Consider the following 27,625-nt stretch of genomic DNA (forward strand, 5'->3'; position numbering starts at 1 on the left):
TGTTTCATTATGGGGTGCTGCCCTAGACCCTATCTTCATTCTGAAATTTGAAACACTACTGGCCCCAAGGGCTTCGGATAAAGGGATGTGGACCTGTACTTTTCGGCTGTAACAAAAGATTTGATAAAGGGGAAAAGAGAATGCATAATACAGATTTACAACTGATTCGCAGAACAAACTTACTATTTTTTCTACATGACTCACTCACAGTTGAAACACCCAGACTAACTCTTAAGCAAGGTAGGAACCTCCTATAAAGGCACACAGATTATAATCTTGAACTTAATTACAAGTAAACCCCATTTAACCCTTTCAGGGTCCGTCCCGTAGATCTACGGCTTTACGTTCAGGGTCCAAACCGTAGATCTACGCCATGAGCTCAGCTCACTCTAATAAACTGTGAGTGGTACATTTGGGCCTAGATATGAGAGAATACATCTATGTGGTATGTGTGCACCACATAAAACAGATCCTGCAGCACACTGTGTATAATGAGAGAAAAAAATGAAATCATGATTTTTCGATTAAAACAGCAACTTTGCAGTGTTTTTCGTATGTTTTTTATAGTTGTATTTGCGATTTCTTGGTCTCATTTGATAGAATGGAAGACATATTACAGAAATAGAGATGATTTTGATTGGTTTTAGCACTGGAAATGGCTTGAAACTGAGCTCAAAGTAGCAGAAATATTAAATTTTTGCCGATATTCAAGAGTAAACAAACGACCTCACACGTCTAATACATGTCAGCTGGTGGGTCTAATATACATTCACAAATATGGTGATGATATTTATACAATTATTACAGTATTGCATAACAGTAAATCTTCTATTTTTTGGTGTGAATAAAAATTCATTATGTGAATAAAAAATCAAAATGGAATTTATTTGTAAAGCCTCAAAACATAACTAATGAACAGAGGAAATGTTAGTTTAGTGCCAGGAATGCCTACATTGTTCATTCTGGACCCTATTTTGAAATTGGAATATTTTGAACTTTGTGTTAAATTGGCCAAATTAACAATTTCCGATCACTTTATTTTGTAGTTGAAACAGTTGACTTGGCGATTTCTTGTGCTCAATCGATAGAATAGAAGTAATACTAGTGAAATAGCTAAGAATTTGGTTGATTGGAATAATGTAATTGGCCTAAAATGGGAGTCAAAGTCGGCAAAATCGCCGATTCGTAAATATCGTTGACACGTCAAAATTCGCGAGAGCATAAGTTCGTCAATTTTCCACCAAATTTCGTACTTTTTGTTTTATTACCTTCACAAAAAGATTCTCTACGATTTCATAAGAAAAAATAACAAATTTTTTTTTTGAAAATTCTTGGACACTGGTGCGTGACTCCAGATTTGGGCCTTGGACCCTGAAAGGGTTAAAAGAGATAAATTCCATAAAAATTATAGGACCTTTTTATGTCAAATACTTTCTCATAAAATTTAACTATATTAACCGAGAAATTCAAAGATTTTTTTTCCTTACTTTTACAATCAACAAATCACCATAAAACATCTACAGTGGACCCTCGGTTTTTGTCATTAATTATTTTATTTATTAACACACTGGCCGATTCCCACCAAGGCAGGATGGCCCGAAAAAGAAAAACTTTCACCATCATTCACTCCATCACTGTCTTGCCAGAAGGGTGCTTTACACTACAGTTTTTAAACTGCAACATTAACACCCCTCCTTCAGAGTGCAAGCACTGTACTTCCCATCTCCAGGACTCAAGTCTGGCCTGCCAGTTTCCCTGAATCCCTTCATAAATGTTACTTTGCTCACACTCCAACAGCACGTCAAGTATTAAAAACCATTTGTCTCCATTCACTCCTATCAAACACGCTCACGCATGCCCGCTGGAAGTACTAGCCCCTCGCACACAAAACCTCCTTTGCCCCCTCCCTCCAACCTTTCATAGGCTGACCCCTATCCCGCCTTCCTTCCACTACAGACTGATACACTCTTGAAGTCATTCTGTTTCGCTCCATTCTCTCTACATGTCCAAACCACCTCAACAACCCTTCCTCAGCCCTCTGGACAACAGTTTTGGTAATCCCACACCTCCTCCTAACTTCCAAACTACGAATTCTCTGCATTATATTCACACCACACATTGCCCTCAGACATGACATCTCCACTGCCTCCAGCCTTCTCCTCGCTGCAACATTCATCACCCATGCTTCACACCCACATAAGAGCGTTGGTAAAATTATACTCTCATACATTCCCCTCTTTGCCTCCAAGGACAAAGTTCTTTGTCTCCACAGACTCCTAAGTGCACCGCTCACCCTTTTCCCCTCATCAATTCTATGATTCACCTCATCTTTCATAGACCCATCCGCTGACACGTCCACTCCCAAATATCTGAATACATTCACCTCCTCCATACTCTCCCTCCAATCTGATATCCAATCTTTCATCACCTAATCTTTTTGTTATCCTCATAACCTTATTCTTTCCTGTATTCACTTTTAATTTTCTTCTTTTACATACCCTACCAAATTCATCCACCAACCTCTGCAACTTCTCTTCAGAATCTCCCAAGAGCACAGTGTCATCAGCAAAGAGCAACTGTGACAACTCCCACTTTATGTGTGATTCTTTATCTTTTAATTCCACGCCTCTTGTCAAGACCCTCGCATTTACTTCTCTTACAACCCCATCTATTAATATATTAAACAACCATGGTGACATCACACATCCTTGTCTAAGGCCTACTTTTACTGGGAAATAATCTCCCTCTTTCCTACATACTCTAACTTGAGCCTCACTATCCTCGTAAAAACTCTTCACTGCTTTCAGTAACCTACCTCCTACACCATACACCTGCAACATCTGCCACATTGCCCCCCTATCCACCCTGTCATACGCCTTTTCCAAATCTATAAATGCCACAAAAACCTCTTTAGCCTTATCTAAATACTGTTCACTTATATGTCATTAATTCGTTCTAGAAAGTCTGATGAAAACCGAATTCGATGAAAACTGAAGCAATATTTCCCATAAGAAATAATGTAAATCCAATTAATCTGTTCCAGACACCCAAAAATATTAACAAAAAATAATTTGTATAGAGAATAACTATAGTTTTACATACAGAAAACAATGAGAAATAAATATAAAGCACTAATGAAATGGATAAATGAACATTGAAATCACTTTTACCTTCACTGAAGGTAAAAGCGATTTAAATGGAGGAGAGGTTATCTCTACCACCATCACTACCACCCTCTACCACCATCACTACCACCCTCTACCACCATCATTACCACCATCATTACCACCACGCTACCACCACTACCACCATCACTACCACCACTCTACCACCATCACTACCACCATCACTACCACCCTCTACCACCATTGCTGCCACCTTCTACGACGAAACAAAGCCAGACTTGCTCAGTATGCATAAGATGCTTTGTGTGGGCGAGGAACGTCGGTATGGCAGACCACTGTCAGCTCGATGAAAACCGAGGTGATGAATGAAAACTAGGACAAATTTTGATGAAAAAGTCGTGAAAACCAATTTCGACAAAAACCATGCAAAGCGAAAACTGAGGTCCACTGTACTTTACAAATTAATGGTTTTCATTAGCAATTTCACCTCAATGGCCAGGTACTGGCACTGCGAAGCTATTTCAGCACTGCCTGTTGATAAAACATTACTATTTCTGAATTTATCACGGTTGTAGCGTCATTACAGGAAGTGGGAAAATTGGTAAGTGCTAAAAAAATTATGCAAAATGTGAAAATTGGAGCGACTGTGTTTATTCAGCACCTGATTATGTGTTCATGACCAGATGCAAAAATTGGGAAATTTTCTGGTCGTGAACCGATTTGTTCGTGTTTGGAAGCATTTGGTTTGGAAGCAGAGGTTCCACTGTACCCGGGAAAAAGGAATTGTAATTCTAATCACTTACGTGGGCTACCATTTGATTCAAAACAAATGGTAGAAGTGATCTACCCAACAACCTCGCCTGATCAGTAAGCAAGCTTAATGTTAGAAATTCAATTACATGTAACTAAATCATGAATTCACTTATACTGAGCTGAATTTTTTGTTTACAAGTAACTGTTGTTATTCTCTCCATGGGAAGTGGAAAAGAATTCTTCCTCAGTAAGTGGTGCGTGTTGTAAGAGCGACTAAAATGCAGGGAGTGAAGGGCTAGTAACCTCTTCTCCTGTGTACATTATTAAAGTTAAAAGAAAAACTTTCATTTTTTTAGGGAGGGGGCACCTTGCTTTGGTGGGATGTGGTCGGTTTATTGAAAGAACTGTTATTATTTATGATGAATGATTGCCTTTATCCCACAAATAAAAGGAAAGGGGAGAGGGCAGGGGGAGAGAGGAGGGGGCAGGGGAGGAGTGGGGCAGGGAGGAAGGGGGCAGGGAGGAAGGGGCAGGGAGGAAGGGAGGCAGGGAGGGAGGGAGGGCAGGGGAGGGAGGGGGGCAGGGAGGAGGGGGCAGGGAGGGAGGGGGCAGGGGAGGAGGGGGCAGGGAGGGAGGGGGCAGGGAGGGAGGGCAGGGAGGGAGGGGGCAGGGGAGGAGGGCAGGGGAGGGGGGCAGGGGAGGGAGGGGCAGGGGAGGGAGGGGGCAGGGGAGGGAGGGGCAGGGAGGAGGGGGCAGGGAGGGAGGGGCAGGGAGGGAGGGGGCAGGGAGGGGAGGGAGGGGCAGGGGAGGGAGAGGGGGCAGGGGAGGGAGGGGGCAGGGGAGGGAGGGGGCAGGGAGGGAGGAGGGGCAGGGGAGGGGAGGGGGCAGGGGAGGAGGGAGGGGAGGGGGCAGGGGAGGAGGGGGCAGGGAGGGGGGGGCAGGGGAGGGGGGGCAGGAGAGGGAGGGGGAGGGAGGGAGGGGGCAGGGAGGAGGGGCAGGGGAGGGAGGGGCAGGAGGGAGGGGCAGAGGAGGAGGGGGCAGGGGAGGGAGGGGCAGGGGAGGGAGGGGGCAGAGGGGAGGGGAGGGAGGGAGGGGCAGGGGAGAAGTGTGTGTAATTCATTGAATCAAGAGCCTATCACTGCATCTAGGAACCTCCCTTGAGGAATATAATTACCCATTTTTGTGTGTAGCCAAGCCATTGGGCTAACTGTTTCAGAGGTCCTCCATTAGTATTTATCTTACTAAACAGTTGGCCTCAATGAAGATTAAGACCATATACTAATGAGATTATATACCACATATAAAACTTGATATTTACTCATGTTTAAGGCATCATGCTATCCACGCACAATATGCTAGCTCAAGCTGTACATTGGGCAGTATGCTTTTGATTAATGATGATGGAATATATCAATACAGCATTATCTGGTACTCCACATCACTGCATTACTTGAATCAATGTTTCAAGTTGGACATAGTAAGGCATATTACATTATGCTGCAGAATGAGAAGTGACATGAAATAATCAATATGAGAAAATGTACTCTTATTATATTTTCCAAAGCAAAGCATTCATGCATAAATAAAACAAACTAGTTATTTAACCATGAATGTATTGCACTAAAATTAAAAAGAATCCTCTCCTGAATACTATTTTAGCTTTGACTAATTCTTATACATCTGGAGCTAATTTATTAAACATGAATGAATCCTGTTAAAACGATCACAACTGCTTGCTTTCATTTTTCTTCATTTTTGTAATATATGTATAGTTAAGACATTAACATTTAAGCAGAATAAAATATGACATTATCTCACCCGTCCTGTTTGAGTTATGGTATAGAGCACCCTTCTGTTATGGAAGAAGCCTTTGTGCCAGTCAACTCCAGCCCAAGATGCAGTCCACTTTCATGTATATGTACAAGCTTCCTAATACCTGCCACCTGAAAACAAAACAAGAAAATGTCATATACTTTTTCACAACGATAAATTTCGAAGGATGTAACACATGGCCCCCTAGTTACAGTTGAAAATAGAAGCCAAAGGAGTACTGCCATAGATGCCATAATTTTCTAGCCTCTATTTTGAAATCCATCACCCTATCTGTGTGTACCTGACACTACTCCCTATGCCATCATATCTATGAGAAGGCTTGCCTCAGGAAGTTTCTCCTCAAGTATCTTCAGTGTTCAAAACAAGAGCACAAGACTGTTTTAGGTAATTCACATATTATACTGGTCATATTTAACAACAAATTTTGTTGAAAATAAGAAAAAGTTTTGGAGTGAGATTAACAAGTTAAGGAAGCCTAGAGAACAAATGGATTTGTCAGTTAAAAATAGGAGAGGAGAGTTATTAAATGGAGAGTTAGAGGTATTGGGAAGATGGAGGAATATTTTGAGGAATTGTTAAATGTTGATGAAGATAGGGAAGCTGTGATTTGTGTATAGGGCAAGGAGGAATAACATCTTGTAGGAGTGAGGAAGAGTCAGTTGTGAGTGTGGGGAAGTTCGTGAAGCAGTAGGTAAAATGAAAGGGGTAAGGCAGCCAGGATTGATGGGATAAAGATAGAAATGTTAAAAGCAGGTGGGGATATAGTTTTGGAGTGTTAGGCTATTATTTAATAAATGTATGGAAGAGGGTAAGGTACCTAGGGATTGGCAGAGAGCATGCATAGTTCCTTTGTATAAAGGCAAAGGGGACAAAAGAGAGTGCAAAAATTATAGGGGAGAAGTCTGTTGAGTATACCTGGTAGAATGTATGGTAGAGTTATTATTGAAAGAATTAAGAGTAAGACTGAGAATAGGATAGCAGATGAACAAGGAGGCTTTAGGAAAGGTAGGGGTGTGTGGACCAGGTGTTTACAGTGAAACATATAAGTGAGCAGTATTTAGATAAGGCTAAAGAGGTTTTGTGGCATTTATGGATTTGGAAAAAGCATATGACAGGGTGGATAGGGGCAATGTGGCAGATACTGCAGGTGTATGGTGTAGGAGGTAGGTTACTGAAAGCAGTGAAGAGTTTTTACGAGGATAGTGAGGCTCAAGTTAGAGTATGTAGGAAAGAGAGATTATTTCCCAGTAAAACTAGGCCTTAGACAAGGATGTATGATGTCATCATGGTTGTTTAATATATTTATAGATGGGGTTGTAAGAGAAGTAAATCGAGGGCCTTGGCAAGAGGCGGAGTTAAAAGATAAAGAATCACACACAAAGTGGGAGTTGTCACAGTTGCTCTTTGCTGATGACACTGTGCTCTTAGGAGATTCTGAAGAGAAGTTGCAGAGGTTGGTGGATGAATTTGGTAGGGTATGCAAAGAAGAAAATTGAAAGTGAATATAGGAAGAGTAAGGTTATGAGGATAACAAAAGATTAGGTGATGAAGATTGGATATCAGATTGGAGGGAGTATGGAGAGCGAATGTATTCAGATATTTGGGAGTGGGCGTGTCAGCGGATGGGTCTATGAAAGATGAGGTGAATCATAGAATTGATGAGGGGAAAAGGGTGAGCGGTGCACTTAGGAGTCTGTGGAGACAAAGAACTTTGTCCTTGGAGGCAAAGAGGGAATGTATGAGAGTATAGTTTTACCAACGCTCTTATAGGGTGTGAGATGTGAATGTTGCAGCGAGGATAAGGTTGGAGGCAGTGGAGATGTCATGTCTGAGGGCAATGTGTGGTGTGAATATAATGCAGAGAATTCTTAGTTTGGAAGTTAGGAGGAGGTGCGGGATTACAAAACTGTTGTCCAGAGGGCTAAGGAAGGGTTGTTGAGGTGGTTCGGACATGTAGAGAGAATGGAGCGAAACAGAATGACTTCAAGAGTGTATCAGTCTGCAGTGGAAGGAAGGCGGGGTAGGTCGGCCTAGGAAAGGTTGGAGGAATGGGGTAAAGGAGGTTTTGTGTGCGAGGGCTAGGACTTCCAGCAGGTATGTGTGGCGTGTTTGATAGGAGTGAATGGAGACAAATGGTTTTTAATACTTGACATGCTGTTGGAGTGTGAGCAAAGTAACATTTATGAAGGATTCAGGAAACCGGCAGGCCGGACTTGAGTCCTGGAGATGGGAAGTACAGTGCCTGCACTCTGAAGGAGGGTGTTAATGTTGCAGTTTAAAAACTGTAGTGTAAAGCACCCTTCTGGCAAGACAGTGATGGAGTGAATGATGGTGAAAGTTTCTTTTTGGGCCACCCTGCCTTGGTGGAATCGGCCAGTGTGTTAATAAAAAAATATAATAATATTTGAAATTGCTTCTTATTTGTGGGGGAATACTGGCACAGACAGAAAAAAGGATAGCCACAATCTTCAGGTCAAATGTGGAGTGGAGAAATTAGAGCAGACCACAGCTTAGCAAAGCAGAGTGAACAAAGCCAAAGACAACCAAGGTCAACATTTCTGCTAAATAACCATAAACATGGTAATGGTTTTTGTTTCTTCCTCTTTAAATATTAAACAAGACTTCAATTATAAAAAGAAACTGACAAAATGCAGAATAATAATGCACTCATACTGAAACAGTTAATTAATGCTAACACTTGAGTCCTGGAAATGGGAAGTACAATGCCTGCACTTTAAAGGAGACGTTTGGGATATTGGCAGTTTGGAGGGTTATGTTGTGTATCTTTATATGTATATGCTTCTAAACTGTTGTATTCTGAGCACCTCTGCAAAAACAGTGATTATGTGTGAGTGTGGTGAAAGTGTTGAATGATGATGAAAGCATTTTCTTTCTGGGGATTTTTTCTTTTTTAGGTCACCCTGCCTCGGTGGGAGACAGCCGACTTGTTGAGAAAAAAAAAAAAATGATACTGCAAGAATGAAGAAATTTTAGTAAGTCTCAAAAGTATATTGGCATTAGTTTATCATTAAACATTGGGAATATTTTTTTTTTTTAATTTCCCAGGAGGGATGGGGATATTTACAGTTTGGAGGGGCATCTGAACTGTAGTATTGGCATGCCTCTGACATGACAGTGATAAAGTAAATGATGGTGAAAGTGTTTCTTCTTCTTTGGGTCACCCTACCTCAGTGGGAGATGGCCGATGTGTTAAAAAAAAAAAAAAAAAATCTCATTCTAGTTGCTATTTATTCATTTCCCTTAACCCTTTCAGGGTCCAAGGCCCAAATCTGGAGTCACGCACCAGTGTCCAAGAATTTAAAAAAAAAAAAAATTGTTATTTTTTCTTATGAAATCGTAGAGAATCTTTTTGTGAAGGTAATAAAACAAAAAGTACGAAATTTGGTGGAAAATTGACGAAATTATGCTCTCGCGAATTTTGATGTGTCAGCGATATTTACGAATCGGCGATTTTGCCGACTTTGACTCCCATTTTAGGCCAATTACATTATTCCAATCAACCAAATTCTTAGCTATTTCACTAGTATTACTTCTATTCTATCGATTGAGCACAAGAAATCGCCAAGTCAACTGTTTCAACTACAAAATAAAGTGATCGGAAATTGTTAATTTGGCCAATTTAACACAAAGTTCAAAATATTCCAATTTCAAAATAGGGTCCAGAATAAACAATGTAGGCATTCCTGGCACTAAACTAACATTTCCTCTGTTCATTAGTCATGTTTTGAGGCTTTACAAATAAATTCCATTTTGATTTTTTATTCACATAATGAATTTTTATTCACACCAAAAAATAGAAGATTTACTGCTATGCAATACTGTAATAATTGTATAAATATCATCACCATATTTGTGAATGTATATTAGACCCACCAGCTGACGTGTATTAGACGTGTGAGGTCGTTTGTTTACTCTTGAATATCGGCAAAAATTTAACATTTCCGCTACTTTGAGCTCAGTTTCAAGCCATTTCCAGTGCTAAAACCAATCAAAATCATCTCTATTTCTGTAATATGTCTTCCATTCTATCAAATGAGACCAAGAAATCGCAAATACAACTATAAAAAACATACGAAAAAACACTGCAAAGTTGCTGTTTTAATCAAAAAATCATGATTTCAGTTTTTTTCTCTCATTATACACAGTGTGCTGCAGGATCTGTTTTATGTGGTGCACACATACCACATAGATGTATTCTCTCATATCTAGGCCCAAATGTACCACTCACAGTTTATCAGAGTGAGCTGAGCTCATGGCGTAGATCTACGGTTTGGACACTCACCATAAAGCCGTAGATCTACGGGACGGACCCTGAAAGGGTTAATAGACAGAAAAAAGAGTTCTCATTGTAGCTTCATTTTTCATTAAGAGCATAATAAACCCTAGATATAATGAATCTCAATATAACAAACTTTTTAAATAATGGGCAAAATCCACTGGGTAAATTCTGCTTTTAATTCCTTTATTCTCAATGTTCACTTAAGTATATGGTAACTGTAAATTGTGTGCACATTATTATATTTGGTATAGAGTACGCAAGTTATTTTTCCCTATTTTTAAACATTCTGATTTAATGTACGCTTGGAGAATCCACCACCATTGGTGCATTATATACAGGGTTTATTATACCTTCAAATACACGCTACATATTTTCAAGACTGCAGACCATCCAAAACAGTAATCGTCTTCCCCCTGATGTTAGATGTCAGTACAGTAAGTTAGAAAAATAATCTTTAAAAAATTTCAAAAAAGGAGAAAGCCAATAATTTGATGTAAATGAGAGTTGAATCAATGTAATGTCACAAATACTTTTTGTCTGAAAGAGCAGAAAGCCTAAAGCCATATGAACAAGCTTCTTGTAAACAAACCATACCACGGGTGGGGTTTGAACCAGTGATCAATCTCAAAACTCCAGACTGTCCTAAGTCAGGCTTCTTGTAATTTACTTAGCAGTGGCTAATACTTCCGTATTTAGTATTCTGAATGAAGTTAATGCAGTACCATTTACCCTCTGACTGTAGGTGATGTATATATATGTCTTACGAACCAGTGTCGGTGATGTATTAATAAGCCAAAATTCTAGCAGCTTCAAATCAAGAGGGAGAAAGCTGGTAGGCCCACATGTAAGAGAATGGGTCTGTGTGGTCAGTCTGAGCAGTATATAAAAAAAAAATCCTGCAGCACGCAGTGCATATTAAAAAAATACAAACTCTGACAGTGTTTTTGGATTAAAATGCCGACTTTGAGGTTATATTTATCTCATTTGACAGAATGGAAGACATTTTACAGAAATAGAAATGATTTTGATTGGTTTCATGATGAAAAGGACCTTGAAATTGAGCTGACAGTAGTGGAAATGTTCGATTTCTGCCGATATTCAAGAGTGAACAAATGACGTCACAGTCCAGTAAGTGTCCAACTAGCCATTCTAATACACAGCCACAAATGGGTTGACATTATTTATACAATTATTACAATAATGCAGTAGTCTGCATAATAGTAAATCTTCTATTTTTTGTGTGAATAAAAATTACAAATAGAAAGCAAGAGTGTAATATAAAAGGGGCCTGGAGACTTGACTAATGAACAGAGAAAATGTTATTTTAGTGCCAGGAATGTCTGCATTGTTTATTCTGGACCCTATTTTGAAATTGTCATCTTTTTTTTAATTTGCTGGAAATTAGCCAAATTGCCAATTTCTGACCACTTTATTGGACAGTTGAAATCGGTAAATGGGAGGTTTCTTGTACTCAATCGATAGAACAATTGAAGTTCTAAAGAAATAGCTATGAGTTTGGTCGACTGGAACAATGGAATTGGCCGAAAATAGGGTTCAAAGTGGGCAAAATTGCCAATGCGTATATATCACTGAGATCACTAACTTCATAAGTGTAATTCCGTAAGTTTTCCACCAAATTTCGTACGTTTGGTGTCATTACCATCGGGAAAAGATTCTCTATCATTTCATATGATTTTTTTTTTTAATATTTTGCAACACACACACACACACTCTTCAGGATTTGGGGTCTCGACAGTCAAAGGGTTAAAACCTAATCCATTTCTTATATCAAATAAATACACTTACCTGAATAACCAAATGACTCGTAGATCCAGGGACTTTCTGTAGAATCACCTGGGAATTAGCTCCTGGATCTTCCAATCCGATAGAAGCCAAAGGCTGAGATGAGAAGGATGGTGATGCAGCAGTCAGTGGCAAGGTGAACACCAAGCCTAAAGAAAGCTCCACACATACCAGTGTCTTATCTATAGAAGAGCACCTATAAAAAATGTAAGTAGAATTTAAGTGAACATCAAGCCTAAAGAGAGCTCCACACATACCAGTAACTTATCTACAGAAGAGTACCTATCAAAAATGTAAACAGAACATATGATGAATGTTTCTAATTTTCACAATTATCAATGCAAGTTTTATTTTCAACAATAAAATAAGGAAAGTTGAGAAAGTTTGTAAGCTGCCATCCATTACTTTCTTTACCTATCACTAGTTCTATAAAATACATTAATACTTCCCAGCTGTTGGGTTGTTGCTTAACCCTTTCAGTGAGGGCCAGTGCTGGTCCTGTAGTATGATGCCATGAGCTCAGCTCACTCAGATAAGCTGTGAGTGGTAAATCTGGGCCTAGATATGAGAGAATGGGTCTATGCAGTAAGTGTACATCATATAAAAAAAAATCATGCAGCACACAGTGCAGTATGAGAGAAAAAACTTCGATTGTTTTTGGTTTAAAACAGTGACTGCGTGGTAAAAATGTATATCAATGCATGTTTGGCCCAGTCACTCCCCTTAATGCATTCGGCTTTGTTTACAATCCTCGGCATGACTTCTCATAACTTCTCTATTGTTTATAATGGCACCGAAGGGTAGGTGTTAACAATGAGTAAATTCAGTGAACAAGGTATGCTGATGGCAAAAATACCACTGGGGCACTTTAAATATTGTATATTACATTTAGGTGTGGGAGCCAGATGGGCTACACAGCTATACCTACTGGGCTACCTACACCTGACTTCCTACAAATAAATACTACTCACCTCACACCCTACATTAAGACTACAAAATATTTTAAGGCATGTAATGACTGCATTGTGTATATATTTTACTTTTTATTGCTTTTAATGCCTACTTCTACCTTTAGCTTAATATATGTTAGTGTAAACTTGTTATCTGGCATTTATATGCATTTATAAGTGAAAAAAATGAAAATAAGTTCTGCTTTATGGCAGCAGCCTGGAACCTAACCTGCTGTGTAAGTGGGGCCCTACTGTATACAGTAGATGTTTGGATGATTTACTCTTGTGGTCATACCCTCAGTGGGGAGTTTCCGGGGAAGGAACAAGGCAATAGATATACAGTGGAACCTCTGTTTTTGTGATTAATTAGTTCCAGAAAGTCTGACAAAAACTGAATTGTACGAAAACTGAAGCAATATTTCCCATAAGAAATAATGTAAATCCAATTAATCCGTTCCATACACCCAAAAATATTAACAAAATACATTTTATAGAGAAAAACTATAGTTTTACATACAGAAAACAATGAGAAATACATATAAATGACTAATGAAAGGGATAAAAGAACATTTAATATCACTTTTACCTTTAATGAAGACTCTTGTTGGCGTATGGAAGACGGCGACAAGGGAGAAGGGAGGAGAGGTTACTGTTTGGAAGGGAAATCCCCTTCCATAAGGACTTCAGGTATCAAGGCCCTATCCGGGGTTACTTCTCTTCTTGGTCTTTTACTGACACTAGGACTAGCTTAAGTGTCACTGTAAGCCTGTAGCACAAAAAATCTGTTCAGAGAGGTCTGTTTCTGGCATCTCTAAGATTTGCCTAAAATGGGACAAGGCATTGTCATTGAACATGTTGCAGACACGGCTTGCAACAGCTTTGTTAGGGTGATATTTCTCCACAAAACTTTGCAACTCACTCCACTTTGAACACGTCCTTAATCAATGATTTCAGAGATTTCGCATACATCCTGGCGAAATTGGCCACCCATATGCCACTTTCTTTGACCCCATGGTGGCTTATTTAGCAGTTGCACTCAATAAACAAGCACAAAAAACAATGATTACGAAATGTTTTGGCTGAATGCGCAGGGTGATGCTTACTCAACGATAAACAATGGCAGACTGAGTCATTCAGCACTTGAGTGGCCAAGTGACGTGGGCAGGCGGGCAGACGCGTTCGGTACGGACCACTGTACGAAAACTGGGACAAAATTTTAATGGAAAAGGTCGCCGAAAACCAAATCCCATGAGAACTGGGGCGTACGAAAACCGAGGTTCCACTATAAAGACTGGTTTAACTCTCATGTCAATTATTAGATAAACAAATGAGACTTACTTGGTATTCTCATTCAACCAAGGTGCCACAATCGTTTCATGGTCCAGAGCAGCTCCAGATGATCGGTCAAGTGTTGTCACTACAAGTGATCCAGCAACAAGCTCAGCCAAGATTACCTCATTATCAGTAAGACTTACTGCTCGTTGTAATACACTAGAATAAAATATGCAAGTCCCTTATTACAAAAATTTATTTGATTATCAAAATTATAATTAAAATTATTTCAATATATTACACCTACGTCAAGGTAAAATTAATAAAATAATTTTTTATGATTGCAATCCCAACTTACCCAGGAGATGGGGAATGATCTAACTGTATTTCTTCAATAAGTGCAGCAGAAATGGCATCCCAGCTTCGCAAAAGATTACCCGCAACAGTAGTCACTTGTGGACCTTCGCTAGATAGCAGATCAACTTTTCCAGAGTCTGAGGTTTCCAAGACATGTCGCCATGCGATATCACCTGTTAATATGATATAGTATGCTAATATTATGCTGGAGCTTCACAAAAAAAAAAAAATGATACACTCACACCCTAACATACTAAAGACACGATAAAACAGTGATAATTTATGACTGTAAAGAAAAGGTGATTATATCAAGAATTGGCAAGTGAGAAACTACAAGTAATATGATCACTAAGAAAGGAGGAGAGTTTAGCCAAACAGACCATGTACACAATTACAGAAGGATTAACAAATAGAAGATTGTGTAGGCAACCTCTGTGCTTAAAACTTAACTGGTTCCAATAGAGCCAGTCTCACTTGCATAATTTTTAAGTCAAACAACTATTTACCATGGGTGCAATATTGTAAAAGGTTGTAAATACAAGGGGCAGTAAGACAAAGGTGGTCTTAAGTTGGGGTCACCTGTATTATATTTCATTTAGTGCTGAACTTGAGTACAGTATGTCATACAGCACAAAAAATAAGAGGTATGATTTTCATGGTTCCTATACTACTGGATTCAATCACACATGTCTGCACTATGAAGCCATGGTTACCAGTTTACTGGATAATCTGTAATTATATTTTTTTTCTAGATTTATTATCCTTGTAGGTCCCTGACAAAGCATCCAATGAATGTCACAACAGCAGCACTGAACATTTGCAGAATATGAAGCATTCCCAGATGCCCACCACAAAAATGGGTACTGCATAAAGTTCCCCTCTGTGTGTGTGTGTGTGTGTGTGTGTGTGTGTGTGTGTGTGTGTGTGTGTGTGTGTGTGTGTGTGTGTGTGTGTGTGTGTGTGTGTGTGTGTGTGTGTGTATGTGTGTGTGTGTGTGTGTGTGTGTGTGTGTGTGTGTGTGTGTGTGTGTGTGTGTGTGTGTGTGTGTGTGTGTATGTATGTGTGTATGTATGTGTGTATGTATGTATGTATGTATGTATGTATGTATGTATGTATGTATGTATGTATGTATGTATGTATGTATGTATGTCCGGCCTGCCGGTTTCCCTGAATCCCTTCATAAATGTTACTTTGCTCACACTCCAACAGCACATCAAGTATTAAAAACCATTTGTCTCCATTCACTCCTATCAAACATGCTCATGCATGCCCGCTGGAAGACCAAGCCCCTCGCACACAAAACCTCTTTTACCCCCTCCCTCCAACCTTTCCTAGGCCGACTCCTACCCCGCCTTCCTTCCACTACAGACTGATACACTCTTGAAGTCATTCTGTTTCGCTCCATTCTCTCTACATGTCCGAACCACCTCAACCCTTCCTCAGCCCTCTGGACAACAGTTTTGGTAATCCCGCACCTCCTCCAAACTTCCAAACTACGAATTCTCTACATTATATTCACACCACACACTGCCCTCAGACATGACATCTCCACTGCCTCCAACCTTCTCCTTGCTGCAACATTCTTCACCCATGCTTCACACCCATATAAGAGCGTTGGTAAAACTATACTCTCATACATTCCCCTTTTTGACTCCAAGGACAAAGTTCTTTGTCTCCACAGACTCCTAAGTGCACCGCTCACCCTTTTCCCCTCATCAGTTCTATGATTCACCTCATCTTTCATAGACCCATCCACTGAAACATCCACTCCCAAATATCTGAATACATTCACCTCCTCCATACTCTCTCCCTCCAATCTGATATCCAATCTTTCATCACCTAATCTTTTTGTTATCCTCATAACCTTACTCTTTCTTGTATTCACTTTTAATTTTCTTCTTTTGCATACCCTACCAAATTCATCCACCAACCTCTGCAATTTCTCTTCAGAATCTCCCAAGAGCACAGTGTCATCAGCAAAGAGCAACTGTGACAACTCCCACTTTATGTGTGATTCTTTATCTTTTAATTCCATGCCTCTTGCCAAGACCCTTGCATTTATTTCTCTTACAACCCCATCTATAAATATATTAAACAACCACGGTGACATCACACATCCTTGTCTAAGGCCTACTTTTACTGGGAAATAATCTCCCTCTTTCCTACATACTCTAACTTGAGCCTCACTATCCTCGTAAAAACTCTTCACTGCTTTCAGTAACCTACCTCCTACACCATACACCTGCAACATCTGCCACATTGCCCCCCTATCCACCCTGTCATATGCTTTTTCCAAATCCATAAATGCCACAAAAACCTCTTTAGCCTTATCTAAATACTGTTCACTTATATGTTTCACTGTAAACACCTGGTCCACACACCCCCTACCTTTCCTAAAGCCTCCTTGTTCATCTGCTATCCTATTCTCCGTCTTACTCTTAATTCTTTCAATAATAACTCTACCATACACTTTACCAGGTATACTCAGCAGACTTATCCCCCTATAATTTTTGCACTCTCTTTTATCCCCTTTGCCTTTATACAAAGGAACTATGCATGCTCTCTGCCAATCCCTAGGTACCTTACCCTCTTCCATACATTTATTATATAATTGCACCAACAACTCCAAAACTATATCCCCACCTGCTTTTAACATTTCTATCTTTATCCCATCAATCCCGGCTGCCTTACCCCCTTTCATTTTACCTACTGCCTCACGAACTTCCCCCACACTCACAACTGGCTCTTCCTCACTCCTACAAGATGTTATTCCTCCTTGCCCTATACACGAAATCACAGCTTCCCTATCTTCATCAACATTTAACAATATATATATATATTATATCTATATATATATTATATAGATATATATTATATAGATATATATATATATTATATATATATATATATATATATAGATATATATATATATATATATATTATATATATATATATATATATATATATATATATATATATATAATATATATATATATATATATATATATATATAATATATATATATAATATATATATATATATATATATATATATATATATATATATATATATATATATATATATATATATATATATATATATATATATATATAGATATATATATATATATATATATAAAGGAGGGGTGTTAATGTTGCAGTTTAAAAACTGTAGTGTAAAGCACCCTTCTGGCAAGACAGTGATGGAGTGAATGATGGTGAAAGTTTTTCTTTTTCGGGCCACCCTGCCTTGGTGGGAATCGGCCAGTGTGATAATAAAAAAAAAATATATAGTTTATATATATATATATATATAGTATATATATATATATATAGTATATATATATATATATAGTATATATATATATATATAGTATATATATATATATATAGTATATATATATATATATATATATATATATATATATATATAGATATTATTGGGACTATGAACAAGTGGTATTGAATCAATAACAACACTGCGACTAGCCAAGGATTGGAACCCACATAGTTTTGGCCCTGCCTCGTGGTGAGCGAAAATCACACGACACCTTAACCCACTGAACCACACAATCCTACAAGAACCCATCACCCAGCTTGGCTGGCCACTTGGGAAAACAGAGTTTAGAAGTTAGAGCCATATAAAAATTTACATCAAAAGCAGTTATGGGCAAAAACAAACAGGTATACCTATTGTTGTGGTGCCCTTATTCGACTCCTGTGAATTCTGCAAAATGCTCAATGGTACCATGGCAACATTCATCAGATCCTATGTAATGGTCCCCTATGGATAATAAAAAAAAAAATTGGACTACCAATAAGGAGTTTTCCTCCTCCAACTTCATCTAGCTCATTCCACTTTTAAATACCCTTAGTGAAAGAATTCATAACATTCATATGACTTAAATGAGTGTTCAAATGCTACGTACAAAAATAATAATGTTTCTTCTTGTAAAAATCATGCAAATGATAGAGAGTTTGCGAGATGCCAACAGTATGCATAAATTTCAGGTAAAAATAAAAATACTACATGGTTGTGGAAATTTTTCACTTTAATGCAAGGTAATGACAGGTGGAACATACAGAAAAAGAAACTTTAAGGATGTGATTACAGTTATAATCAATAATGCTAAGTTAAAAATCTGAAGCATGACTGAAAAAAGAAAGGATAAATGGTCTAATTAATTATAGCAGTAAAAATGTATTAACTTGATGGTAATTAAAGAAGTTGTTACTTGAGAAATTTTAGTGAATTAATGTACTTAGATGATTGAACTATATAAATTCCCTAGTTTCAGTCATTAGTGTTGGCATATCCTTGGCCACATTTCTGAGGTGCTTTCCCTAGTCTTCCAGTACAGTTCATGCTCCTGAACTTTCTCACATTCCTGTACATGTTTAATTAAGTATGAGCTCCAAATTCAGGATCATCATCCCACTACTTGATAAGATTTTCCTCTGGACTTGAGAAATATAAAGTGGCCTAGTGACCAAATATAGCAACCCATATAATAATTACTAATAAACAATATTTATTCACCATTTTTAGTCGAAAGAGCAGCTAGTACATTCTGTGCAGTAGCCACAATAATGCGCCTTGCAGGCACGCTGGACTCGTCAAAAACAGCATGTTCAACGACACCCACATACTGCTGAACCCTGAAAGAACGCCAATGCTTTCTTGTATACATCGCAATTCTTCAAAATGAAACATGAGGAATGATGCAATACTGTACCTGTTAATGGTTCTGGTACTTACAGCTACAGTAAGGCTGCAACAAGTTATCAATGGAATCATACTCTAAGGTGTTATCTGTTAGTGGTTTTGGGGACTGACTTCCCCATGGCTCAGTCTCCAACCAGGCCTTCTAGGTTGAAGAGGAAATATTACAGAACTACATAGTAAGAAGCACATAGGAAAGTAAAGGCACATGTGTATGCTGGATTAGATTTTTACATATTTCAATCGTGCAGAAGCACTAAACTCCATGGGGGTCATATAGTGCCTGGGAAATAGGCAGCACTTGGGTTTAACCTAAGGAAGGAGAGGAAAAGTCCAGTTACTTGCATGAGGAGCCCCTCACTGGTATCGAAACACCTTTGTGGGACCTATTTCAATTATTATTAGCAATTATAAATAGTGAACACATACTTTGCATCAGAACTACCAACAGGATTACTTTTAGTTTTAAAAACATATCTAAATGAAATACACAATACAGGTTGTCAAGGCCAGAGAGGATGTTCATGTAAGTTCATCAGGATTCAAGAGAACCAAAATTGTTTTTGTTCATTAGGTTCCCAATGAAGTTTTAAAACCTGTCCTCAAGAAAAAGTAATCTTCCATGCTTACTATATCTAAAATTTTTTTTTGGCAGCGATGTAATATGATAAAAAATATCAATTGTTTGCTCTTTGTCGTGTAGTGAGATGCATTCTGAAATAATTCATCCTCTTAAGCATAGTTTGTGATTCCTGATTTTCATTTAAAAGATTTTCTGGCCAGCTTTCTCAGTTAAATTTCACAAAGATAAGGTTACATGAATGAATGTTAAAACTAATAAAGATGAACTATCAGGCTGTAATGATAAAGAAACAGTGCCCTAAAAGTTAAAATACATGATCTTTATGTATCACTTAATAACAATAGTTTTTTTTTTTTTTTTTTCAACAAGTCGGTCGTCTCCCACCGAGGCAGGGTGACCCAAAACAGAAAGAAAATAACAATAGTAAAAACATAATATAGTAAGTGTCCTAATTTTTTTTTTAGTTTGTTAAGCATGATAATGTCTTTTGGCATCTACGGAATACAATCAAGGTCAATAACACAATACAGTGGAATCTCAAAAATCGAACGTATCACATATTGAACGTTTCGAAAATAGGACCATTTTTTCGGACAATCTGTGTCCCTATTATCGAATGCGCCCCTATTTTCGGACCGCCGGGTACGGGACCTGTCTGCCGGCCCGCTCTGTCCACGTCCCCGTGCAGGCGCCGTGAGCAGTCTAGCTTTGTTTATGCTTGAGTGAACACTAACCTGTGCTCTCATTCACGCATTTTACGATTATTTCGTTGTGTTTAGTGCTTGTGGGACTGTGAAATAAGCTGCCATGGGCCCAAAGAAACTTGCTAGTGGTACCCCTGTGGTAAAGAAAGTGAGAAACACCATAGATGTGAAGAAGGAAATAATACAGAAGTATGAGAGTGGTGTGAGACTTGTTGAGCTTGCCAGGATGTATGGGAAAAACAAGTCGACCATCGGTTTTATCCTGTCAAAGAAAGAACAAATCAAGGAAGCTGATGTTGCGAAAGGTGTTAATACAGGGAGTGGATGAGGTGCCTTCTTCAAAGATTAAGGAGATTTGTGCCAAGTGGAATGATGTTCCTCATATACATCAATGATTTTCCAAACGTATCTCAACACCTGAACCCCATTCTCTTTGCTGATGACACGACTTATGTCATCTCTCACCCTAATCTTGCCACCCTCAACACCATTGTTAATGAGGAGCTGATCAAAATATCGACTTGGATGACAGCCAATAAACTTACGCTTAACACTGACAAAACCTACTACATTATGTTTGGTAGCAGAGCAGGAGATGCGCAAATTAACATTAAGATCGACAACACTCTAATTGCCAGGCATAATGAGGGCAAATTCCTAGGCCTATACCTCGACAACAACCTGAACTTCAGCACCCATATCCAACACATAACCAAAAAAGTATCCAAAACGGTTGGGATCCTCTCCAAGATACGATACTACGTGCCGCAAACTGCCCTTCTCACACTATACCATTCACTTATATATCCATACCTCACCTATGCTATATGTGCTTGGGGTTCAACTGCAGCAACACACTTAAAGCCAAAAATAACCCAACAAAAAGCCCCAGTAAGAATAATCACTAAATCCCATCCTTGGCAACACACCCCCCCCACTCTTCATAGATCTAAACTTACTCCCTGTTCAGTACATCCACACTTACTACTGTGCAATCTACATCTACAGGACCTTAAATTCCAATATTAACCTTGACCTAAAATGCTTTCTTGATAGTTGCGACAGAACCCACAGGCACAATACCAGACACAAACATCTCTATGACATTCCCCGTGTCCGACTAAACCTTTACAAAAATTCAATGTATGTCAAAGGCCCTAAAATCTGGAACACCCTACCTGAAAATTCTAAAACTGCAGACACATTCATCACCTTCAAAACTACCATCAGAAAACATCTTATCTCCCTGATACACCCTGTCAACTAATTACACGAATACCACCTGGTGGTTAACACTTACAATCACTCACCCATTTGACCATAAACAGAAATATCAATCTCAATCTCAAAATAATGAATCTTAACTAGTCATAAGTTGGCCTGTGATACTCCAATACTGAAACTATGTATAGTGCCAAAACAAAAGCATTCACATTGCTAAACTCACAAACTAGTATTTAGTCACTTAGCCATAATACCAACTTACCTCATAATTTTGTAATATTTTAAACTTAAGATTTAATTTAAGTCTGCCCGAAATGCCTAGCCATGCTAGGTGTTCTAGTGGTACACTCTGTAATTATTATTTTACTACATGTAAACAATACAATAACCAAATTCTGTAAACTCAGCATTGTAATCCTTATAGAGAATAAACTTTGAATTTGAAATGTTTGTGCAGAAGTACCACCCTGAGCAAGCTGAAACAACCCATCTTTCCAACAAGTTCAGTGACAGAACCATGTCCCATTTTAGGGAAATGTTAAAGAGGTGCCAGAAACAGAGGATTGTGGACAGTTATTTTGTGAGACAGGGGTCCAGTGACTCTCAAGCTGGTCCTAGTGGCATTAAAAGACACAGAAGGGAAGTAACCCCAGAGAGGGCTTTACCTGAAGTCCTCATGGAGGGGGATTCCCCTTCCAACCACTAACCCCAACTCCCTCTCTACTCCTCCCTATCTTCCAGATGCCATCACCAATCTTCAATAAAGGTAAGTAAAAATGTTATTTTATATGTATTACTATACATAATTAAAAACTATAGTATTTGTTGTATGTAAAACTGTAATTAATCTCTATAAAATGCATTTTTTGTGTGAATATTTTTGGGTTTCTGGAACGGATTAATTGTATTTCCATTATTTCTAATGGGAAATATTGCTTCGAATTTCAGACTTTTCAAATTTAGAACTAGCTCCTGGAACGGATTAAGTTCGATTTTTGAGGTTCCACTGAATATTATCTCAGATCCATTATTTTTGCCTGTACTTGTATTTAGAATAGGTACTCCATTCCTGATCATTATAGGTGGTATTACATCCATTGGGGGTAGTTGTCTCCAGAGTATTACTTTTTCTATAGCAGTGTCTTGTTTCCCAGCTTCAGCTACCTGTAAAATGTAAAAATTAATCAACTGGCTTTGCAGTTCAATGTAGAAAGCCTCGCAAAGCAAATAGCATACCGATTTTTCTACTTTTGCAGATTTCCTGACATAATCTCCGCTTTTTTATGGAACAGCAATAAATAAGGATTGAGAAAAGTACCGACTGTGAAGAAAAATTACAGTAGTCTTCAGGCTTATACTGAACCAAAATACTAGTAAAATGAGTATTGTTTAATTGCCTAAAAGGCAAGATTAGTCATAGCCATTGCTCTTTCCAGCATATTCCAGGTTTGTCTCATCATCAGAATTATCAAGCAGGTGGTCTTCAGCATCTCCCACCAGTATGTTAACCACAAATTGGCAGGACAATGTCACTGTTACACCACAAAAGGCTCTCCTTTGTCCTTCCAACCATGTCCCTCTCATGGTTTAGGTATCTCAAAAACAAGAATATTGGCAATTTCCAGATTCTTATTTGGTAGTTTGTTCTTAAAATATGTTCCTTAAGGCAAGCTTTGCTAGGTGGTAATCCAGATAGGTCCATGGTGCTCTATATTAGACTATCCAGTTACAACTATCTCATTTGGACTTCACCTCATCAACACTTACATTTTCCCTTTCCATAAACAGCCCAAGTGAAATTCTCACATCCTGCAAGAGCTTATCACACCTCGCACTGCTTCCAGATTCCTCTATTACAGATTTATATATGCTCCAAATCAAACTATTTTGTTCTGTCCTCTCTAAATGTCCGAACTGCCTCAACAACCCCTCCTCAGCCCTCAGAATAATACTTTTAATAACTCTGCACCTCTTTCTAATCTCCAGGCTACAAATTCTCTAAATAATATTCATACACATTGCCCTCAGATATGATATCATTCCTTCATCCTCCTCCTCACTGCAACATTCACAACCTATGCTTTACACCCAAACATTCTCCTTCTTGCCTCCATGGATAATGTTCTTTGTCTCCACAGATACCTCAATGCACACTCGCCTTTTATCCTTGTCAATTCCATTGTACACATTGTCTTTTATAGACCCTTCTGTGAACAGGTCCCACCCCCAATATCTCAGCACATACACTTCCTTCATACCCCCTCCCTCCACCCTGATATCCAATCTTTCATTACCTAAACTTTTTGGTATCCTCATCACCTTGGTCTTTCCTAATACAGTGGACCCCCAGTAATCGATGGCATCGGTATTCGATAAATCTGGTATTCGATGCATTATATCACAAAAATTTTGCCTCGGTATCCGATCGAAAACCCGGTATTCGATGTGATTCGTACGAGACGTGTCTGCGTGTGGCCTGAACTGCCCCGTGTGTGCCAGTGTTTACAAGCCAGCCAGTGCGCGCGCATCTAAGGATACATTCGGTACATTCCACATTATCACTGTTTTTGGTGCTTGTTTCTGCAAAAGAAGTCACCATGGGCCCCAAGAAAACTTCTAGTGCCAACCCTTTGAGAAAAAAGGTGCTAATGACTATTGAAATAAAGAAAGAGATAATTGCAAAGTACGAAAGTGGAGTGCGTGTGTCGGAGCTGGTCAGGTTGTATAGTAAACCCCAATCAACCACCTCTACTATAGTGACCAGGAAAACGGCAATCAAGGAAGCTGTTCTTGCAAAAAGTGCAACTGTGATTACGAAACAGCGACCGCAAGTGTTAGAAAATGTTGAGAGACTGATATTGGTGTGGATAAATGAAAAACAGATAGCAGGAGATAGCATCTCTCAAGCGATCATTTGTGAAAAGGCTAGGCAGTTGCATGACGATTTGGTAAAGAAATTGCCTGCAACTAGTGCTGATGCGAGTGAATTTAAGGGCAGCAAAAGTTGGTTTGAAAGATTTAAGAATCGTAGTGGCATACATAGTGTGATTAGGCATGGTGAGGCTGCCAGTTCGGACCAAAAAGCAGCTGAAAAATATGTGAAGGAATTCAAGGATTACATACAGTGAAGACTTGAAACCCAAACAAGTGTTTAATTGCAACAAAATAGGCCTGTTTTGGAAGAAAATGCCAAGCAGGGCCTACATTACTCAGGAGGAAAAGGCACTCCCAGGACATAAGCCTATGAAAGACAGGCTTACTCTGTTGATGTGTGCCAATGCTAGTGGTGATTGCAAAGTGAAGCCTTTATTGGTGTATCACTCTGAAACTCCCAGAGTGTTCAGGAAAAACAATGTCCTCAAGGCTAATTTGTGTGTGCTGTGGAGGGCAAACAGTAAGGCATGGGTCACTATGGACTTTTTTTATGACTGGTTACACAATGCATTTGCCCCCACTGTGAAAAATTACCTAATTGAAAAGAAATTAGACCTTAAGTGCCTCCTGGTATTAGACAATGCCCCTAGTCATCCTACAGACTTGGCAGAGTGACTTTCTGGGGACATGAGCTTCATTAAGGTCAAGTTTTTGCCTCCTAATACTACTACTCTCCTGCAGCCCATGGACCAGCAGGTCATTTCCAACTTCAAGAAACTGTACCCAAAAGCTATGTTTCAAAAGTGCTTTGTAGTGACCACAGAAACTCAACTGACTCTAAAAGAGTTTTGGAAGGATCACTTTAATATCCTCAATTGTATAAACCTTATAGGTATGGCTTGGGAGGGAGTGACTAAGAGGACCTTGAACTCTGCTTGGAAAAAACTGTGGCCAGAATGTGTAGGATTTGAGGCTAACCCTGAGAAGCCTATGCCAGTTGAGGAATCCATTGTGGAAGTCCTTGGGGTTGGAGGTTAGTGGGGAGGATGTGGAAGAGTTGGTGGAGGAGGACAATGAAGAACTAACCACTGATGAGCTGCTAGATCTTGAACAGCAAGAGGCCAGACCTGAGGAAACTGCTCTGGAGGAGGGGATAGAGAAATTGAAGAAGTTGCCTACTTCAAAGATTAAGGAAATGTGTGCAATGTGGCTTAACCCTTTCAGGGTCCGTCCCGTAGATCTACGGCTGTACGTTCAGGGTCCAAACCGTAGATATACGTCATGAGCTCAGCTCACTCTGATAAACTGTGAGTGGTACATTTGGGCATAGATATGAGAGAATACATCTATGTGGTATGTGTGCACCACATAAAACAAATCCTGCAGCACACTGTGTATAATGAGAGAAAAAACTGAAATCATGATTTTTCGATTAAAACAGCGACTTTGCAGTGTTTTTTCGTATGTTTTTTATAGTTGTATTTGCGATTTCTTGGTCTCATTTGATAGAAAGGAAGACATATTACAGAAATAGAGATGATTTTGATTGGTTTTAGCACTGGAAACGGCTTGAAACTGAGCTCAAAGTAGCGGAAATGTTAAATTTTTGCCAATATTCAAGAGTAAACAAACGCCCTCACACGTCTAATACACGCCAGCTGGTGGATCTAATATACATTCACAAATATGGTGATGATATTTATACAATTATTACAGTACTGCATAACAGTAAATCTTCTATTTTTTGGTGTGAATAAAAAATCAAAATGGAATTTATTTGTAAAGCCTCAAAACGTAACTAATGAACAGAGGAAATGTTAGTTTAGTTCCAGGAATACCTACATTGTTTACTCTGGACCCTATTTTGAAATTGGAATATTTTGAACTTTGTGTTAAATTGGCCAAATTAACAATTTCCGATCACTTTATTTTGTAGTTGAAACAGTTGACTTGGCGATTTCTTGTGCTCAATCGATAGAATAGAAGTAATACTAGTGAAATAGCTAAGAATTTGGTTGACTGGAATAATGTAATTGGCCTAAAATGGGAGTCAAAGTCGGCAAAATCGCCGATTCGTAAATATCGCTGACACATCAAAATTCGTGAGAGCATAATTTCGTCAATTTTCCATCAAATCTCGTACTTTTTGTTTTATTACCTTCACATAAAGATTCTCTACCATTTCATGAGAAAAAATAAATTTTTTTTTTGAAAATTCTTGGACACTGGGGCACCACTTCAGATTTGGGCCTTGGACCCTGAAGGGGTTAAAGTGCAAACCTTTTTTGATGACAATCACCCTAACACAGCTATTGCAAGCCGTGCTGGTGCCTATTACACTGACAATGTTGTGAAACAATTTAGGAATGTCATAAAAGAATGGGAGGTACAGGCCACTATGGACAGATATGTTGTGCGACAGAAGTCCAGTGACTCTCAAGCTGGTCCTAGTGGCATTAAAAGAAGAAGGGAAGTAACCCCGGAAAAGGACTTGCTACCTTAAGTCCTAATGGAAGGGGGTTCCCCTTCTAAACACTAACACCTCTCCCCTCCTCCCATCCCATCAATCATCACCAGATCTTCATTAAAGGTAAGTGTCAATTATTCTATTGTTATTGTAATTATTCTATTGCATTAAACTTAATATTTCATGTGGTAAAAATTTTTTTTTTCATACATTTGGGTGTCTTGCACAGATTAATTTGATTTCCATTATTTCTTATGAGGAAAATTGATTCGCTTTTCGATATTTTCGGTATTCGATGAGCTCTCAGGAACGGATTAATATCGAATACCGGGGGTCCACTGTAATAATAATAATAAATATCTATTTCTACAAGTACATGTACATGGTATACTGGCCTATATGACAACAATGACATACAGAAGACCCCTGGTTTTCGTAATTAATCTGCTCCCAAAAATGTTAACAAAAAATAAACAAAAAATACATTTTACAGAAAATAACTATAGTTTTACATACAGAAAACAACGAGAAATAAATATAAATGACTACTTTTAATGATAAATGAACATTACATACTTTTATTGAAGACTTGTTGGCAAGTATTATTTATTTGTAGTCCCAGGCAGACTACATCCCAATGTATACCTACTGGCTACAT

At 38.7% G+C, this 27,625-nt stretch overlaps 1 protein-coding gene across 1 annotated transcript in view; it reads right to left on the bottom strand.

The window, feature by feature from the left end:
- Window positions 1-27,625, bottom strand: part of EMC1 (ER membrane protein complex subunit 1) — an 85,342-nt gene that overhangs the window by 46,294 nt on the left and 11,423 nt on the right. The window contains 6 exon segments of the mRNA XM_070090793.1: window positions 5,697-5,725; window positions 5,728-5,821; window positions 11,818-12,010; window positions 14,103-14,255; window positions 14,395-14,566; window positions 18,933-19,051. Of these exon segments, the coding sequence (XP_069946894.1) occupies window positions 5,697-5,725; window positions 5,728-5,821; window positions 11,818-12,010; window positions 14,103-14,255; window positions 14,395-14,566; window positions 18,933-19,051 (760 nt within the window).

This window comes from Cherax quadricarinatus, chromosome 33, assembly GCF_038502225.1.
Source record: "Cherax quadricarinatus isolate ZL_2023a chromosome 33, ASM3850222v1, whole genome shotgun sequence".
NCBI lineage: Eukaryota > Metazoa > Arthropoda > Malacostraca > Decapoda > Parastacidae > Cherax > Cherax quadricarinatus.